Source organism: Amblyomma mixtum, chromosome 6, assembly GCF_055824585.1.
Source record: "Amblyomma mixtum isolate Tamu chromosome 6, ASM5582458v1, whole genome shotgun sequence".
NCBI classification, from domain to species: domain Eukaryota; kingdom Metazoa; phylum Arthropoda; class Arachnida; order Ixodida; family Ixodidae; genus Amblyomma; species Amblyomma mixtum.
In genome coordinates, this window is record NC_143017.1 from 137696284 (window position 1) to 137716112 (window position 19829).

At 49.3% G+C, this 19829-nt stretch overlaps 2 protein-coding genes across 3 annotated transcripts in view; both read right to left on the reverse strand.

Annotated features, from left to right (window-relative positions):
- Positions 1-358: 358 nt before the first annotated feature.
- Positions 359-12932, reverse strand: LOC149340533 (uncharacterized). The gene is made up of 5 exons (XM_089551143.1): positions 12761-12932; positions 11796-11946; positions 11500-11664; positions 9203-11127; positions 359-398 (listed from the first exon to the last, which is right to left on the reverse strand). Exons 4-5 carry the CDS (start codon positions 10195-10197, stop codon positions 359-361), a joined length of 1035 nt encoding a protein of 344 aa, XP_089407269.1. The 5' UTR covers positions 10198-11127; positions 11500-11664; positions 11796-11946; positions 12761-12932.
- Positions 12933-15411: 2479 nt separating this feature from the next.
- LOC149340534 (histone acetyltransferase KAT7-like) overlaps positions 15412-19829 on the reverse strand; it is a 34074-nt gene continuing 29656 nt past the window's right edge. For both annotated transcript variants that reach the window (XM_089549345.1, XM_089549344.1), the window contains one exon: positions 15412-18501. In XM_089549345.1, coding sequence (XP_089405471.1) covers positions 18400-18501 — 102 coding nt within the window. In that variant the 3' untranslated portion in view covers positions 15412-18399. The remainder of the gene's footprint in view (positions 18502-19829) is intronic.

Here is a 19829-nt window from a genome sequence, read left to right on the forward strand (position 1 = left end):
TTTAAAGCGTCGGCATTATATATTTTCCTCTTTGCGTTTTATATTTTCGGATTTGTGTCTGTTCATTCCAAACATTCTTGTTTGATTGTCCGCAAAATATAACCTCAAAGGGAATAGAGCGAAGCGGCGGAAGACGATCGAGTGCATTTGAGAGAGTATGAGCCAGCGGGTAAGAAAAGAAAAACGGCGGGGCAAGTCGAGTTAACTCGCCGGCATGGGGTAAGTTTGCACCCTAGACCCGATGGGTAAATTTCACTTGATCCGTTTCACGCCTCCATGGGAACTGGATTACCGGCATGTGAAAGCAGGAAAAGTCCGAGGGTGCGCTCCGACTCAATGGTATAAGTCACGCCACAACCTACGTGACCAGGCTTGTATCGGAGAGCTCGAGCGGTCCTCTGAAGAGCAAACGAAACAAAATTTTACAGCAGGCAATGGTTTTCACGGTGTGTGCTTGCGCTGAAGCGAAGCTGCGTAGTAATAAAAGCAAGGAACGAACATACTGCCCTTAACACAGCACTTGCGCTATGATTTGTTCCGCAGCACCACTCCAGCTCTCTAAACAAGCATGCTCACGAATGTGCATATAAGGACGTTGCAACTGCTCTACTGAAGCGGTGCCAACACGTAAGTCGGTCGAAAGCGAAACCAACGCGAATCGTTTTAGCTTTCAGCGTTATGCAATAATTTCGCAAAGCTTTGCTTACCGTAAAGCAACAGTAAACCCGCAACGTGCTTGCATTTTACTGACCTTCCCGCCTTACAGGAACTCGGCGCTCTAGACATCGCTAACAACGTCCTGGAGCGATGTCAGGTCAGGTTCCGCTTGCACGGCGGACGTCTGCAGACTCAGGTCGACGATCTCCAGTTTGTAAGCGGCTTTGGACTTTACACCAACTAATACAAAGTGTTAAGCTAAAACTAGAGGCGCTCAACCTTCAAAGAAAAAGCATGACTCATTTGTGCAATCAAGATAAGTTGTTGATGCGCCGAGGCTGAGCATAGACGGAGTCCTCTTTAAGGTTGCCATCTTGGCTCGACTGCGGTGCCGCTTATAGTTCGTGAAAATCGCCATGGGCTCGCCTTCGCCACCCCCCTAGAGCATGTGCATGGGCTGGTTTCGACCTAAAGCCCCAACTCCAACGACGCTTTCTGGGCGTACGCGCTCAGCGTCGGCGCTCTTGGCGTACGCCGGAACCGGTCTGCGCATGCGCACTGCAGGAGACGCCAGCGAACCTCGGCGAGGCGCCGCGATATCTGTCCGTGCTAGATATCAGCACCAGCGCACGGGTGCTCGCGTACGCGTCGGAAAGCCGCGTCCGGTTTACAACAATCGGAAGTCCGCGGGAGTCTCGATGACTCTTTTCTTCGTGGCTTGAGCCTCTTCCGGGTTCCCGGAACTTTTCTGCGCGGTTTAATTGTTCCTTTCAGCGCCCCCCAACCGCTTTTCTTCACCGCTTGAAATTCTTTCCCTCGACTCGAGAGGAGGAGCAAGCCAGCACCAGGGACATGGAGATGCATATGCTGCTTTTCGACGCCCGTTCCGGCGTACGCCAAGAGCGCCGACACTGAGCGCGTACGCCCAGGATGTGTCGTTGGAGTTGGGGTAAGGGCACTGGGAAGCGCCATGGCTTTATAAGGCCCGTGCCTGACCAGCCTGACGCAGGCATGTGGACTCGTGGTGAACTCTTAGTGGACTAGTGATGATGGACTTGTGCTGAGGGGATTCATGTTGGTGTGTGGACCTGTGCGGTCTCGTGCTTAATTAGGGGCTCTCTGAAGTTAATACGCGTTTGTCTGCGCTCTGTACTTTCAACCACTTGTTCATAACGTATATCGTTTTTGTTCTGTCAAGAAAGCCTCGGTGCCATGGGTGGCCTAGCGGTTATGGCGAAAGCGGAGGAATGTGCAACCGGAATGGGGCTGCCCCAAGAATCCAGAGGGTGCCCACTGTGGAAAGAGGAGTTGCACAACCTGAGGATGGTTGTTTCACAGCGCATCGCAGTGCTATGTGGCTAAATTAAGGTACAACAGCATTCGCAGATTCATGCGCTAAGCCAGTAAACTTAATTCTACAAAATCTTCCTTTTTTCTGCTGCACATGTATCGAAGGCTTTATTGTAAGCTGCGTGCATTTTTGTGCTGCTTGCACTCTTAGAGGGAAGCTGAACAGTCTCGACAAAAAGCTGCCGACGAGCTCTCTCAACATGTAGTAAATTATCTCATCCCAGACTATAATTATGATGCCCGGATATGTCTTTCACAGCGCACCTGTTTGCAATGGAGTTGCATTTCGGATGCCGGCATATGGTGGCGGTTTATGAATTCATTCGAGATGCGAGACAGATACTGTGCCATTTTCTTTCCTGAAAAACCATATTGTCACGGCTATAGACCGTTTACAGCGCGCAGTTCTTCCATTTGAGACCAGATGGCGCCACGGGTGCGCTCGAAACACGGCGTCATTACTTGCCTCGTAAGTCGCCGGCGTGTATGCCTCGACGCAGCAGTGGAAATGTGGAAACAGAAAATACATGCTCTGTTGTGGATTGCCAGAATTGCGACAAACAGTTAAAGGGGCGGGATGCGATTGTTTGCGAGCTTCACGGAACCGAAAGGCACAAGTTCGCGCCCGTTGAACATCCACCCTTTCCAAACGGGCGAACGCAACACACACGTTCGCCAGCGCTAGACAGCGAATATAGAAGGTCTGTTCGATTCAGAACTGGTTCTCTGCACTAATTCTGAAAAAGTTCCGTTGGTGCCGGCGCGGTGCAATTCTAGTTTCTTGGTGCAGGTGCAGTGCGTCATCAGCGTCACAAATCACTGGTGCGGAGATTTTCAATCGAGCGCGTGCACGCACAGGCCTTGCCGTCTGCTATCCGGTTCTCGTCCGTCGTGGTGTGTTGTGTTGCGGTGCGTCGCGTCTGTTTTTCGTGCCTCGTGGAGTCATGGACTACGACATCGCCGAATCCACTTTTATGGAATTTTCTCAGTCGTCAGACAGCGAAGATGAGGAAGCCGACGTGGTGCTTTCTTTTGCAGCAACACAGTTCGGACAGACCGCAACAGAATCCCCAACTACTACGAAAGCGTAGTAGCTAGGTATTTCAGCTTCGAATTCAAGAGGCTGTTCAGGCTGTCGCGAGAAACGGGAAAAACTTCCTTTAGTTGGCCATTGATGTTAACAAACAAAACGTCGTCTGCGCGCGTCGTCTGCCTACGCCGTCAAACACGTGCACCACTATCCTGCACCTCCGTTTCTGAGGGTGCCGCGGTTCTTTGCACCGAAGCGACACCACGACTGCACCAAAATCAATCGCGGATGGTGGTGCAGGGGGCGCTGTGAATCGAGCGCTTTGGTGCAGCGCACCGTGAACCGGTTCCGGCGGTGCAGAGAACCACGGCTGAATCGAATGCAGCTAGAAGGAAAGGTCTCGATCTTGGAAAATCTGCGAGGGTAAGTGCGCAACATAGCCGCATGAACAAGCTGTCCCGCCACCGAAAAGTCACAAAAAAAAAACGACTTACGCTCCTATACCGCTAGTGCATATTGTGCAGTGCATAGCCGTGCGAGCGGACAACGCTTACCGTCAGTTCGTGTATTACACACCGTCTTGGTGCTACTGTTGAAATTCGCTCCAAGTAGCGCGGTTTTTGTGGACGACAATCGGAATAAAGCATTTGTGTTACGGCTGCTCTGCTCTGCGGTTGTCACTTCCTCGCGGTCCATGCGAGACAGTCACTAGAAGTGACTCCGCGGCTGATTACTTACAACCAGCGAGACCTCGAGCATTTTCATGTCCGCATATCGAGCATGGAGCGTACCACAATTTTATGCTATGTGAGGCTAACATAATTGTGAACTTCGTGTAGTGAACGCCCTGCCATGCGCGCGTTATAACAATTATATCGCGGAATCCTTGTAAACGATTGCATGCAAACTTGTGAAGGCTGCTTGATGCATGGTACTGCTTACATGATTGGGTAACATTTGTTTGTTTATTTATTTTTGTCGCCTTCCTTTGTTTAGCAAACCAACAGAAAATATTTCAGGCTTCCTAAGCACCTTTAACAAGTTGTAAACAAATGAGTACGATGTGCATGTGAGCGTTTTAGAGCAGTCTCCGCATGCATGTACACAATACGACAACGACCTGCGCAGCCGCAGGGTCATTAAACCTTGCTGTTTTAGATAATAACAATAAAAAATAATAAGCAAAGCCTTCAGCGGCATTCAGGCGATCCACCCGTTGCCTCGAACAGGCGGAGAGCTCAGCGGCTCTTCGCGACATGAAGCACGATCACGTTTTCACGCCTAAAGTGATCAAATTGGGGTTTTCACATGTCCTTCGAAGCTTCGCACCAACCTCAGTGTCGTCTTCCCACTCCTTTACAACCGTATCAGCCGAAACACTGCCTGTCGGAACCGAAACATCAGACGCAGCAGCCGTCGCGACGAGGCGCGCGCCGAGCGGTCAGGAGGCGAGTAATGGCGGCGTGACCACGTGATCAAAGATGGCAGCCCCCATGATACGCCGCTGTAAAGCGTCTATACAGTCGGGACAGCCAGGTCACGTTTTACTGAACAGCGCCAGGTAGCAGCGAACTCCCGAGCAGAACCCGAAGAAGAGACGACGAAGAAGCCCCGCCCGCCACCATGGCTAAGGCTAGCCAGGATGGCGGTTGAGACAGTTCGGCCAGGAGACGGCGCCACGAGAATGTCCAGGAATGTGGCATTGCTCCCCCCCTCTGGAAAGCGCCGCCCGCGGCGCTGGAGGGCGTGTGGTCCGGCAGCCGCTTCCCCGGGCACAGGCTTTTGGGGCACGAACATCCGCTGATCATAGAGTGCCCTTGCAGAGGCGCAGTAGTCCTGGTGTATATAGTAGGTATCGGCGACGGGCGCGGAATCCACTTTCTCGGCCGTCGTGATCTCGTACGCGAGGAGAGGGAGGCATTAAGACAATTATCATAGATGCGGATAGCTGGAGCATATGGACGGTCAGGATGGAGAATGCCATGATCTTTGCGCTCTTAGTCGTCTGGACATAGGCTACTTCCAGTGGGAGCAGCACGCGGTCGTTCAGCGTTCGCGACAGTGAAGCGTGGGTACTCCGTCCGACGAAATATTCAAGCTGCAGCGTGTTGTGGTTGAACAGCACGGCAAGTGTGGAATGGATGTTGACGTTGCCGAATTCCATGAGGCGGTTCTGGCCGATCACCATCTCGACGGGTGCGCACGGTGAAGAGCCGAGTGGAGAGAGAGAAGGTAGAGACGAGTGAGCTGCTAGCGGGCGTGGTAAGGCTTCATTCGGGCGACATGCACAACTTCGGACGTTGGTCGCCTAGAGGAACGAACAGTTCCTTGAGGGAGAACTTCATAGTTTAGCTCGCCGAGTTGGCGTAACACTTCATAGGGGCCAAAGTACCGCCGAAGAAGCTTTTCAGAGCGCCCTCGTTGACGGACTGGGCTCCACACCCAAACATGTTCTCCGGGCTGGTAAGTGACATCCCTGTGGCGATGGTTGTAACGGCGAGCGTCTTTTTCTTGTTGATGCCGGATATGCTGCCGAGCAAGTTGGCGGGCGGCCTCGGCTTCGTGAACAAAGCGGTCGGCCCCCACGACAGTGGAGTTTTCACTACCAGGAAGCAGCATGGCGTCGAGCATTGTCACGGCCTCGCGACCATGGACTAAGCGAAATGGTGTGAAGTGAGTAGTCTCTTGCAGCGCGGTGTTATATGCGAACGTAACGTAAGGGAGTACTGCATCCCAGTTGCGGTGGTCGTCGTCGACATACATGGAAATCATGTCGGCGATCGTCTTATTTAGGCGCTCAGTGAGTCCATTAGTTTGGGGGTGATAAGCTGTTGTTCGTCGGTGACTCGTGCCGCTGAGTCGCATAACTTCCTGTGTCAGCGCCGAGGTAAAGGCCGTTCCTCTGTCAGTTATGACGACCGTGGGTGCGCCATGACGAAGCACGATGTTGTGCATGAAGAAGGTGGCAATTTCCGCAGCTGTTCCGCGGGGAAGAGCTTTCGTCTCACAGTATCGACTGAGGTAGTCGGTGGCGACCACAATGTACCGGTTACCCAGCGAAGACTCCGGAAAGGGGCCGAGTAAATCCATGCCGACTTGGTAGAAAGGAACTTGTGGTGGATCAATAGGCTGCAAAAGTCCGGCCGGCTTAGTCGACGACGTCTTGCGACGTTGACACTCGCGGCAAGTTCGGACGTAGCGTTTCACAACCTCCGCGAGCTTGGGCCAGTAATATTTTTGCCGTATGCGGGCCAACGTTCGGGAGAAACCAAGGTGACCAGAGGAAGGATCATCGTGGGACGCCTGCAAGACTTCATCGCGAAAGGCATTAGGGATAACGAGCAGATAGGCAGGCTCCGTCGACCTATAGTTCTTTTTGTACAGGATACCCTCCCGTAAGCAGAATGATGACAGGCCGCGTGAAAAGATGCGGGGCGGAGTCTGAGCGCTTCCTTTGAGATAGTCAATCAGGGACCGTAATTCAATGTCGTCTCGTTGGCGGTGAGCCAGGGTGGACGCGGAAATGACCCCAAGGAAAAGGGAATCGTCATCGAGGTCCACGGGACTGGCAGGAAGTGGGGCACGGGACAAACAGCCTGCATCACTGTGCTTTTGCCCTGATTTATACACGATGGTGATATCAAATTCTTGCAGTCGGAGGCTCCAGCGTGCGAGTCGCCCTGACTGATCCTTGAGATTTGCCAACCAACACAGCGAGTGGTGGTCGCTCACCACTCGGAAAGGGCGGCCATACAAATAGGGTCGAAATTTCGTTACTGCCCACACAATAGCTAGACATTCTTTTTCGGTGGTGGAATAGTTCACCTCAGACCGTGATAACGTGCGGCTTGCGTAAGCGATTGCGCGTTCGACACCATCCTGCCACTGTACAAGTACCGCACCAAGGCCAACGTTACTCGCGTCTGTGTGCAGTTCTGTGTCAGCGGCCTCATCGAAGTGCCCAAGTATGGGTGTATTCTGAAGACGCGTGCGTAGCTCTTCAAAGGCAAGTTGTTGCTCCCGACCTCAGACGAACGGTTCGTTATCTTTGGTGAGGCGAGTAAGGGGCTCAGCTATTCGGGAGAAGTTCTTCACAAAGCGCCGATAGTAGGCGCAGAGACCCAGAAAACGGCGCACACTTCGCTTGTCAGTAGGAATGGGAAAAGAAGCGACGGCGGCAGTCTTGTCGGGGTCTGGACTAACGCCCTTGGCGCTCACAATATGGCCCAAAAACTTCAGCTCCTGGAAAGCGAAGTGACATTTCTCGGGCTTAAGGGAGAGACCAGCTGAACGGATAGCTTCGAAAACAGCGCGTAAGCGGCTGAGGTGTTCTTCGAAAGTGTCGGAGAAGATGACAACATCATCCAGGTACACAAGACACGACTGCCATTTGAGATCAGAAAGCACAGTGTCCACCATCCGTTGGAAAGTTGCCGGAGCTGAGCATAGGCCGAAGGGGAGCACCCTGAATTCGTACAAACCGTCCGGGGTAATAAATGCGGTCTTCTCCCGGTCACGTTCGTCCACCTCTATCTGCCAGTAGCCGCTGCGTAAATCGAGTGATGAAAAGTATCTGGCGTGGCGCAGACGGTCTAGGGAGTCATCAATGCGCGGCAAAGGATAAACGTCTTTCTTAGTGACTTTGTTCAGACGTCGGTAATCAACACAAAACCGGAGGGTCCCATCTTTCTTTGCAACTAGGACCACAGGCGACGCCCACGGGCTCTTCGATGGCTGGATCACGTCGTCGCGGAGCATTTCTTGAACTTGCCTTCGAATTGCATCCCGTTCCTTTGAAGATATCCGGTACGGCGACTGGCGTAATGGTCTCTGGCTTTCATCAATTCGATGTTTTGTTATCGGCGTTTGCCTAACTCTGGAGGTTGACGCAAAACAGTCCTGGAAAGAGTCAATGACAGTCTGCAGGTTGCGTTTTTGACTAGGCAGGAGATTCGGGTTCACGTCGAGTTTAACCGCGGAGCATTCGTTGATTCCACGGACTTCGTAGTCCCTGTCAACGCGTACTCTCCGGCGCATTCCCCGAGTTCTTCAAAATAAGCAATCGTTGTGTTGGCCGCTAAACGTTGGGGTTCACAACCGAAATTTGTTATCAGTAGTTCGGCTCGCTTATTGTTCAGTTCTATAAGCCCGCGAGCTACACACACTTGCCGACCCAGGAGCAGTGACATGTTGGCTTCAGCGATGCCATGAGTGCCGGCGCTGTCATCGCACTCCACAGTTACTAGCATGGTGGTTCTCGACGGAATCACCACGTTATCATCGCAGACCCGCAACTTAGTCCTGCGTTGCTGCGGTTCGTCGCCAACAGTACGGTGTGCGGCAAACGAGACGATCAGCTCCTTAAAGTCGATGACAGCCCCATATTCCTGTAGGAAATCCAGACCGAGAATCAGGTCTTTAGAACACTCAGGAAGCACAGCAAAGCAGCCGGGGAAAGTGACGCCGCGGATCTGAATTCGTAAGGTGCAAACGCCGGTCGGCGTCACAACATGGCCGCCGGCTGTGCGGATCTGGGGCCCAGTCCAAGGTGTAAAAACCTTTCTAAGGGTCGTGGCTATCCGGCTGCTTATCACAGAGAAATCAGCGCCGGTATCTACCAGTGCGGTTACTTCACAGTTATCGGCGGTTACTGGAATTTCCGTAGAAGCCAACTGCTGGCTCTTCGTCGGCGGTGGGCTCGTCGGGTCAGGTGGTCGTTGGTCTCGCCGTCGCTGCAGATCGTCGAGTGGAGGCTCTTGTTTCTTTCTAGCTCCGGCGGCCCTACCCCCAGAGGACGCCGTCTTCAGTTTTCCCCGCCGTGGGGACCTGCCTCTGAATTCGCCAGAGGTCGACGGGCGGCTGGGAGAAGAGAGTCTCCTGGGCGATGGGGATCGAGACTGGCGTCGCGGCACGGTCTGAGCCTGCACGTTGGACGTCAGGTATTGTTCAATCTCCTGGGGTCGCTCGCCGTAGCGTGGTCGAGGAGCGTCTGAAGCGAAACCCCTTAAACCCATCCGACGGTAGGGGCAGTGGCGCAGGATGTGGCCGGGCTCACCGCAGTGGTAGCAGAGTGGCCGGTTCCTCGGCGTTCGCCACATGTCCGCTTTACGCATGGCGGGCCGGAATTCCTGCGGCACGGTGGTGGGCACAGTTGGACGTGGGTACTGCACAGCCGGCACAGGTGAAAAAGCTTGTGCCACTGCCGCAGGCCGTCGAAGTGCCTCGATGTAGGTCATGATGTAGGGTTGCGGCTGCGGCTCTGGAACAACTGGTGCTGGCTGCACCACTCGACGGATTTCATCCCGTACCACGTCCGACAGGGCGGCGACGCTGGCCTGTGGAGCTTCGAAGCGGAGTTTCGCGAGTTCTTCGCGAACGATGCTCCTTACAAGATCTCGAAGATCTTCAGGAGGCAGCGTCGTAGGCGTGCAGGTTAGAGCGGCTGCCATACTAGCCTGCCGGCCGTACTGTGCACCGCGTTCCTGCAAGGAGCGTTCCATGCTCACTGCCTCCTTCGTAAAATCGGCCACTGTCCTTGGAGGGTCGCGGACAAGTCCAGCAAACAGCTGCTCCTTAACGCCCCGCATCAGGTGCCGCACTTTCTTTGCCTCGGCCATAGCAGGGTCGGCTCGACTGAAGAGGCGCATCATGTCCTCAACGAACATGGTGACGCTCTCATTAGGCTGCTGCGATCTCGAGTGCAGAGCGACTTCCGCCTTCTCTTTTCGTTCACTGCTGCCGAATGTCGCCAGCAGCTCGCGACGAAAAACCTCCCAGGTGGCAAAAGAGGACTCGTGGTTCTCGAACCAGATCTTTGCCGAGTCCTCTAGCGCGAAGTAAACATTCCTCAGCTTGCGCTCACCGTCCCACTGGTTGAAGGCTGCCACACGGTCGAAACTGGCCAACCAGTCTTCAACATCCTCGAACCTGTCACCGTGGAACGTCGGCGGTGACCTGGGCGCGTGAAGTACGAAGGGAGTGTCAGTTCCAAAATGTTGAGTGGTCTGGCTAGCTGTGGTTGATGTCATATCTCTTGCCGGTTTTGTCAGGCCGCTGAACTCTGGCTGTAGGCCTCGCAGGCGGCGGCTCGCTTTGTGGACGGGGGTTGTGTCCACGCACTGAGGGCTGGCTTCAAAGGTGTCTTCAGAGTCAGTGTACATGGGACGTTACCCAGCACCTCCACCAAATATGTCACGGCTATACAGTCGGGACAGCCAGGTCACGTTTTACTGAACAGCGCCGTAGCAGCGAACTCCCGAGCGGAACCCGAAGAAGAGACCACGAAGAAGCCCCGCCCGCCACCATGGCTAACCCACGAAACACAAAAAGCGCTAATAGACGTCTAAAAAAAGTCTCGGAAAAAAAAGCTTGACATCTAGAAGAAGTTTCACCTAAGCAGTTTTTTAGACTTAGACGTTTACTAGCCTTCTATTAGCTCTGCTAACGCTACGCTTGTATACGGCTAGAAAACTTCTCAGGTAGAATTTTTCTAGAATTTTTTTAGACGTTTCTTTTTTTTTCCGAAATGGGTGCCTGTATTATTTTACGCATTTCAAGACTGATTTTAGTGCTGCCTTTAAACCCTCTAAAGCTTTAAAAAGTTGTAGTTCATTTTTCTGGTATACACCACTCAAAAATGAACTCAAAACTGATTTGCAATGACCCAAACAATGAGCCCACATTACAAGGGATGTATGGCTGTAGTAATGAGCCATAAATGCATGTGCTAGCACACTTCTCAGTCACTGCGTTACTCTTTATTGAATCCAGTGCATATACACCCACACAAAAAAAGAAAAGGATCAGGAAATTAATGTTAGAAGCCACGGAGGAGGTAGCTTCACTGGTTTGGCTGACGTTACAACGGTAAGCACTTGGATGGCGGGAAAGTGACGAGCAGCAACCAATTGTTAAGTCAAAAATTCATTCGGCCCCGGGCCTTGTTCACAACGGATGCGTTGATGAGCAAGTTGCTGTGATGTGGATGGCACTGAAGAGCTCGCTAGGTGTTCCAAAAATCACTTTTCTTGCAAGGAGGATGCCAACTAGACAGTAACAAGGGGAAGTCAAATCCAGCTCTGTTCAGCAGCCTGCAGAAGTGAAAAATATTAGAGTAACCAAAAGCACAGTCAGTCAGGTGCATGTAGAATGGCCAATGAGGAGTCGGAAGCAAATAAGACCAGGAAATGGCAAGGAGTGACAGCACAGGCAATAAAATAAGCTAATTAAAAACATAGATGCATGTGATGTCACTGCAAGTGGCACTTCAGCAGAGTGCTACGGTTCACCATAAACTCAAGAAGTCAATCACTGTGGAGGCCTTTAACAGAAGCAAAATCCAAACAGCGTGCATGGACACAAAGCCAAGCAGTCAATAGCAAGTGCACTGCCTTACTGTGATGCACACTGTACTCATAGAACCTCCTAATTAAGCTACATCTTGCAAACAGGCTTTCTCTTACCTGCAAGATGTGGCTGAATCAAAAATGGTTGATGTTTGACATCCTGCACCGTCGCATGAAAACATAGCAGAGATGCTGCTGTCCTGGTAATGCCTGCATCACTTCAGTATACACCAGAGATGTGTTAAATCTTGGACCTTAACTTGACAGCCACACAGGGCACATCTGAAAGATAAGACAAATAAAAGTGCGTGTGTTCCTAACACTGCATTGCCAAAGAAGCCCTTTCTAATCTGTACGATGAAGCTCAAACAGTGGGCAAGAGATTACTTACACCACTGCAAGAGATTACTTACACCACTGCACAAGAAGCATTAGTCCAGATTCCCACCTCAGAACTGAAACAATCTCCAGGCCAAGTCGTCTGAACAACCAAGTACAAGGTGCTGCTATTAATTTGCGTGAAACTAGACCAGGTCCTTGCTCCTCCGGCCAACAGTTGGAGTTCTAAAGGACAAACAAATAATGGGGCTTGTGGAATGAACATTAGCAAAGAGCCTAGACCTATACAAGAAATCATGAAGTGAAAGAAAAGGTGTCAGCTGCAAAGCGTGCTTACCAAAACTTGAGTTGAGCAGGCAAGGAGGTCCTCTGAAAACCACTGTTGAACAGCCTGTACCCAAAACGAAATGTACACAGTGAAGTAGGGACAACGCCAGCTGTGCACGGTGCAATGGTTTTCCAAGAAATAAAAACTGCCATGCCTGCAAAGAGCCGTAGTACTTCACTGCACTGTCACACAGCCTGCACACATACAGAGCAGCACCACTGAGTAAACTACCTTTGTTCCGGGGCTCTCAATCGCAATGAAATAAAAGCTTGACGCAGTTAAGATAACCAAAGCCTTTTTAACGCGAGTTTCACTGACGGCAATCACAGCAAGGAGAATTGGAGCACACAAGTGGCCAGATGAGAGTCCTTGGTAAGAATAAAACCTGCCAGAATGCAATAGAGCACAGAATGTGTAGGAAAAAATTCGCGCCTTATCAACGTACGCTTAAACAAAGCTGGTTGGTTTGAAGCTTTGTCACGTTCACCTTGGTAAAGAAAGCAACTCGCATGCAATAGCAGCCTAGCTGTATCCACTTAACAAAAGCTCAAATACATGCAAATGCCCTGTTTTAAAACATTCAACGCTACACTTTCGTATGTAAAACACTGGCTGATACTGTTTTGTGATTTGTATACCAAAGGTTCAATTAGGCGCGTTAGTGACAAAGCCGACACTTTCACCACAGAAGAGAAATGGAAGGTTACTTACTTTTGCAGAAAACGAGGCTCACACCTCAGTGCAACACTGGTAGTAAACGATACCGCAGAAAAAAGGGAAAATGCAAACTGTAGCGGCGTGAAGTGCCAACCAGCGCGGAAAAAAGTGCGCTCCGAAACGTACTACAACGTGCGCAGCAACCGCTTCGCGCGCGGAGCTATCGCTAGCCTCTGCAACGCCAAATGACCAAATGAAGTACTAAATTTCTAAACGTAAAAAATAAACAAATCATTAAAGAACCAAAAAACAAATTGAATCTAATACTTTCATGTAAAACTAAGCACTTGCAGCTTCCACTAAGATTTTTTTCTGCTTTAAACGGTTAAAACCACTTTGGCAAACTATCCTGCATCGCCACCATGCGGAGCGACACCAAGCAGCAAGCTGCGGCGTGACTACAGCGTAGCGTGACTCAAGAAAGATTGCCTCCAAGATACGCCGCCACGAAAAGATAGCGCGCGGGTGATCTGCGCGATAAACTGCGCGAGCGAGCTCGGCGAAGGCGGCGAAGGCAACGTGCGCTGCGCCTGTCAATCCGCATGCTGCCGCCAGCTAGCCGAGGCGTTCGCAACATGAAGCAAATTTTTTCACTCGCGTAACTACCGTCGGCTTTCAGGGCCATTATATGTTACCTAAATCCAGCCTTACGAGTGGCGGGTTAGCTGCACTCGATGTGGTACGTGATTCGGGCTCCGTAGGATAAAACGCGCTTTCTGTGTTCGAATACAAAGAGCGGTCTTTGCACCGGCGCGCCTGCTCTTCGAAACGTCAAGCAGGAGAGCCATCTAATTTATGTGCCGTGATTTACAGCATGTTTAATCCACGGTGGCAACTCTGCTGATTACTGGCGCATCTCCTTGACGTGGTCTCAAGTTCCACGTGTTAGAAACAAGTCTAGAAAACATCTGACTACAGAAGTTTCACAGAAGTTTCACAGCAAACGTCTGACTGCAGATGTTTAAGAGACGTCGCAGAGGAAACTTCTCCTTGTCGACATCTATGAGACGTTTGAACACAGCGCAAGACGTTTGTAGTCATTTGAAGCTGTTCCGAGACGTTCGTAAGACGTTTTGTGTTTCGTGGGAAGGCTAGCCAGGATGGCGGTTGAGACAGTTCGGCCAGGAGACGGCGCCACGAGAATGTCCAGGAATGTGGCAATATATTGTCCAAGAGAAAAAAACTGGCTGGCAGTTTAGCATTGCTAAGCACGAAATATTGTGTGCAAGCACAGTCTTCTGCAGACGGACACCACCGACACCTACCTGAAAGCGCGATTGAGGTGTTCACTGACCCCGGGAGCCAGCTATGTGCATCAACTTTTTCATCGTTAATGCCAATTTACCCAGTGTACGCCGGCGACCTATGCTATGTAGTGCCGAGTTTGTGCAGCAATGGTGCCAACGCTATCGCATATTGCTCTAGTGCCATGTTTCTCTCGCAATGTTGTCCACACAAACACATACAGCGCACATCTATCACTACCTCCACATAGCTAAAGCACGAATATTAGTTTCATAGTAGTATTTGTTGATAAAGACGACGATGTGCAATTCACAGTGCGAGTGTGTATTGCAGTTTACCACAAGGTGTGATCTGCTGCGGCGATAGCATAGCTTAAAAAAAAAAAGCGATCACAGCATAGTGCTCTCGTGCAGTGGCCAGCGAAACTGACTGCTTGTGCCACTGTGCGTTCGAATCCTAGTCGCGGCAATATTTATTTATTGTTTGGTCAAGGTCGCCCTCAAGGTCAAGCTTCACACAAACCGCTGAGCCGGTTTGATCTACAACTTCGTTACACTGTCGTTCAACTGTACCTCCAGCTCCACAACTAAATTTGCCTTGGTGGTCAAAATGTTATTAAACTGAACTGATCGAGATGTGCTTGTGCTCCGTCAAGAACCGACTGGAACTATCATAGTTTCGAACACCTGGCAACGCAAGATGTTAGCAGTCGTTGCAGAAAAGTTAAACTTGAGAGTAGCCTCCACTAAAACAAAATGAGTGAATTGGAATATGCTGAATAGCTTTAACAGCCAGTCTTGGTGCCTACCACAGGGAGTGTTAACCCTTTCACCTTTTGCAGTTAATGGAAGACAGAAAAAATCATTGTAAGTAAAACTACAGGCACACACGACTTTGTCGACACATAAAATTTAAATACCAAGACCACAGTAGTGGTCAGCACAAATATCTTGCTGCAAATGTTCCACCTCCGAGGAAGTTGCAACTGCAACTGTGCTTTCAGAAATATTAAGCAGACAAGGGGTTTCAGTGACTGTTGGCTTTCTTCGTATGCTTTCAGAAATCCGTTAAGAAATAATGCAACACTGTTTGGATTTAAAATTCTTCTCTACAAATAAAACATTAGGACTATGTGCAATGTGGGTGATATGCAGGACACTTAGTTGCAACTGGCCATTTAGCATACTGCCCTCCCTACCACTTGTCGTACCATCAAACTACACATGCACGTCTGGAGAAAGATTTTTTTTTTACCTACGACAGCGGCATGAACCACATCTCATAGTGCAGCAGAATAATAGGGTTGAAATTTGTGGACTCAAGAAATAAACGTTCAAACAGTTCTCACACTGCCAGCAAAATTAATATATATATGCACACTGAATGCACCCTACAATGACTAGGTTTAAAAAACATTCTTTATTTGATACATCCATCTCATTAAAACATTTCATCTCTAAAACATAACACATTCAGGAATGAATCAGTATTGCTCCTTCTTGTGTGGCCAAGGCAGTGTTTCAAACTGCTTCAACACAAACGACAAGGAGCAACTAAATTATAAAACCGGCAATGGTACAGCATAGTGCTTTTATGCATTCAACAAACACGTGTATTTGGGCACGCACACAGACACACACACACACTCACAACACACAAGCTCAGTCAAATATATAGTGTGAGTGGGGGAGGGGGGGGGGGGGGGCAGGTCCCTGTGAGGCACAAGAAGTGGAACGAATTGCACAGGGCTACCAAGACCAGGTCGTCCCATCAGAACACAACTAGTACAGCGCCCATACTCAGACCATTAAAATCAGAAAAAAATTGCAAGTTGAAAATCCACCTTCAGGTTATTTTTACCATTTGGCAACACTAGAACCGTGCACTGCAATGAAATTCATGTCCTTTTAGAATTTTGCAAGAGGCACACTCTGGCATGCCTCTCACTTTAGCTGGATTCTTGAAGCTAACAGTACTGTAATGCAAAAAAAAAGGAATTTTCACAGAAAGTGCACATAGTTGATCCAACACAACATTTGCACACCTGACAATTTTTGTATGTTGCGGTCCACATGAATTCACTACATACAGAACAGACCATGACGAAACCAAGAAAGTATCAAGCAATAGGAGTAGATTACTACATGCTGAGTGAAAAAGAAAGCAACAGCAAACTGGCAACAATGTCGAGTAATACAAAAAAATATCAGTTTGATACTTTTGCTCAACAGTCATTCCAGTTGAAGTTTGCACATCAAGACCACGCTAAGAGCACAGCAGCAATAACCAATAAAACCAGATCACTTCTACAGAGGTGCTTGCAGCTCAAGTTCTATTTAACATTCACTCTTGCTAAAATCTCAAAATGAAATTTTTACGACAAAAGTAAATATGAAGGCAAGGCTAGCATGCCTTCCTAGCAACATTCATAGTTGCATTAGAATATATCGAGCAAAAAATATCTATTGCATGCAAGAGCACAATAGAATTCAAGTTGCTATGTGATGGCAACAAATCATACGTTGACTCTGTGTAGCTTGTTGCCTCACAGGACGAGGTATGGCAGAGGTCACATAAGCACCAACAAGAATCACGCCCTCAGAATCTCTGCAGATGACACAAACTACAGCACGAGAAATGTAAAAAGAAAATGTGCAGATATTTGATCAAATAAACGAAGAACAAGAAGGGGTGACAGAACAGTGCCATCAAGTACCTGAATGAAAGCTGCAATACTTTTCGAGTGAATGAGGGTCTGCTGCACAGCCTCACAGCTGCTGCAGTACACACTTCCCAACCAGTGTCGCACGCAATGAAGATGATTCTTTCTAGTGTTTCTAGTATGCACTGAGTTTAGGGATGTCAGGCCCCACCTCCATTCTCTCCCACTTGGTCATGGCTTGAACACTACAGGAATTAACACTTGCACTTAACATTAATGAAAACAAACTGAGCCGAGCCAGTAGTTTTGAAATTACGCTGTCAATGTGCACAAAAATAAAAATGATACAGTGTCTCATGGCAAACAAAAGAAACAATAAAAAAAAGAGACGGAGCACCTACACAAGGTGGTGGCTTTCAACCAAGCGTCTGTGGAAGCACGCAATAAATATACAGAATAAGAGTACACAAACCCACACATGCGAGCCTGACTAATGCCCCGTGTGCCGCTGACACCGAAATTCTTCATTAATTGGGAGTGTTTCGTAAGCGCATGGTTGAAAGTCAGCACCATGCCCTTTCTCTCCATTTTGGCCAGTTTACAAACCTTGTAATCTTGAAACAAGGCAAATTTTCCCAACTCGCCACTCTTCAAAAGAAAACTTTGGCAAATGCTTCCACTAGCCTCATTTCTGACAAGTGGAGAACAAATACAGGGTAAAAGAACACAAAATAAAAGAAAAACTCCTCGCTAGTCATTCCAGCTTCTCAAGACCGGGAAAGACGCATCAAAAGTACTAAGCAAAGTGAATGTAAGGAGTAACAGATGCTTTGCACCCTTGCACTGCATCTATTGTAGCCTGAATGCTTTTGCAAAGAGCAGACATTCTTTCCGCTAACACAACAGAATTCTTTAAACGATGCCAGAGGCTACCACTCAGAATATAAAAAAAGCACTGCAACGATGAGAACTGCACATCCTCTGACGAGAGATTTTCTAGGAGACAGCAGAAAGTATATTTATGAAGAGGTAAAGCATTACGCAAGTAATCTTCAGATCAAACTGCACGTCGAACACCCACGCTTTCCTGTCACCTTAATGCACTCGAGAAACACTCGCTGGGAAGGGATGTCACTTTTTCTTCGAATGGTGTAGCCGCCATTCATAAATGCATGCACACATATACATGCACACTGGCATTCACATCTGTGAAAAAATTGTCTATGGGTCGCACTCCCTACTAGACAGCAAGCAGCTGACGGTACTAGTGAACTAGCAGTAATTAACCAGCAGTGGTGCAGTCGAGCCAGCAATGGGTGACTGTTCAGCAGCAAACGACAGTGACTGACACACACTTACAGTCACCCACTGGCAGCTGACTGCTTATGGTCCTTGACCTACAATTTGCTCTCGATGCCACCACTAGCCTCGGGTGCCATGCCTGTCAGCTTTAGCTAGCCCGAGACTCCCCACGAGCTTGTAGAGTGAACGCTTTTGACTTGCGCAGACATGTGTTAAGCCAGGGACAGCACTGGCAACTGCAGCTTGGACTGACAGCCGACGTTCGCGAGCTTCCGTGGCACTGATGCAGTGACCGAGCTTCCGTCATGCCCGCTCACTACTCAGCCGCACTGCTGGCCCACTTTACATCCCCCCGGCTGCATACCAGCTTGGCTGGCATGCTTTCTTCTGCTTTTGGCATAGGTTCTCTTCTGGCTGGTGAAGGCTATCGGTTGGGCATGGTGTATGGCTTCCACCGCAGGCACTCAGGGTCCAGGGTGCGGTCGTGGCGGACCTTCTTGACTTTGGAGGAACTTTCAGGTGCATCCTGTTTTCCAGAAGCACGGAAAAAATGAAAACCGACAAATGTTGATCATCGCACACAACCTCTTTTGTGTACAAAATGTGTCGCATCTATACAAGGCACAGCCACTGAAAAAAAGTACATGACTGCAAAGGTGCATATCTGAAATGTAAGCCAAGAATAAAGGCCTTGAGAGGAAAACAACCATGAGTACAGTGCATCCAAGTCTTAACATAAACTATGTTTTGTTTTATTTGGTCTTTATGGGGAGGTTTAATGTCCCAAAGCGACTGAGGCTATGAGGAATGCTGTAGTACAGTGCTCCGGGATAATTTCGACCACCAAGGGTTCTTTAACATGCACTGACATCACATGGTACGCAGCAATTTGCTTCCATCAAAATGCGACGGCTGGGGCCGGGATCGAACCGGCGTCTTTCCGGTCAGCAGCCGAGCACCATAACCACTGAGTCATTGCGGTGGAGACAAACCGGTGGAGACAAACTATGTGCACAATCAAAGATACTTTTGGTGATCACCCACCACTGCGCATACAAAAATGCTGCTTGGTGTCTTCCAAGGTAAAAGAAAATGATGTGATGCGTAAGGACTACAATGAAGGCTGGACCATGGGAAAAAAACGGTACCTTTTACTACACCAAGTACAACACTGTGTACTCGAGAGTTTTTCAAGCCAATAACTTCACGACAATGACTAAAGAGGACGAAAAGCTTGCTCTTCTATCTGCACAGACTACATTCACGCGAACTTACGAGACATAACACCTGCACATAACAATGTGCAGTCACACTGGTGCACTGACTTTGCCATTGCAGAAATGCTACGAACACAAAAGCTAGCCCGAATGTCTCTGTACGGAAAGGGCTGGGAGAAATGAAAACTTTTAATGTCTTTTCAATCCTCCAACCGTGAACAAGCCACCAGGGAAAAAAACTGACCCTAAGACCACATCAGAGACAATGAGATGCAACGGCATAGTATTGGCATGTCTCCTAACACAACTGCAGCAAGCTGAATGGAACTGCAAGCTAGACTAGTACACCATGAATAGTTTCTCAATTTTTTGTGCATGGAAGATGATGAGGACCAAACGGCAGTGCTGTGTACTCCACTGCCATCACCACTCAACCTTGTAAGAGACTTGAGCTTGGCTGGATGAGTGCCAGCATCCAAAGCTTGAGTCTCGTGCGAAGGAGACCGGTGCTGGCAACGGAGTACTGTTGCTTGGTCTTCATCTTCCTTATCTTTAAACATTTACGCACAAATGAATTCATTACAACCAAAGGCCACAGAGCCATACTAAGAGGATTCATTCAAGGTAGGCAGCTTCG

What these genes read in the sequence shown, in the direction of transcription:
- LOC149340533 (XM_089551143.1), bottom strand. Translation starts at nt 10,197, where the DNA reads ATGTACACTGACTCTGAAGACACCTTTGAAGCCAGCCCTCAGTGCGTG. An exon ending in TCACCTGTGCCGGCTGTGCA is followed by an intron (nt 399 to 9,202) that starts GTACCCACGTCC and finishes TTTGCTCTTCAG; the next exon opens with AGGACCGCTCGAGCTCTCCG.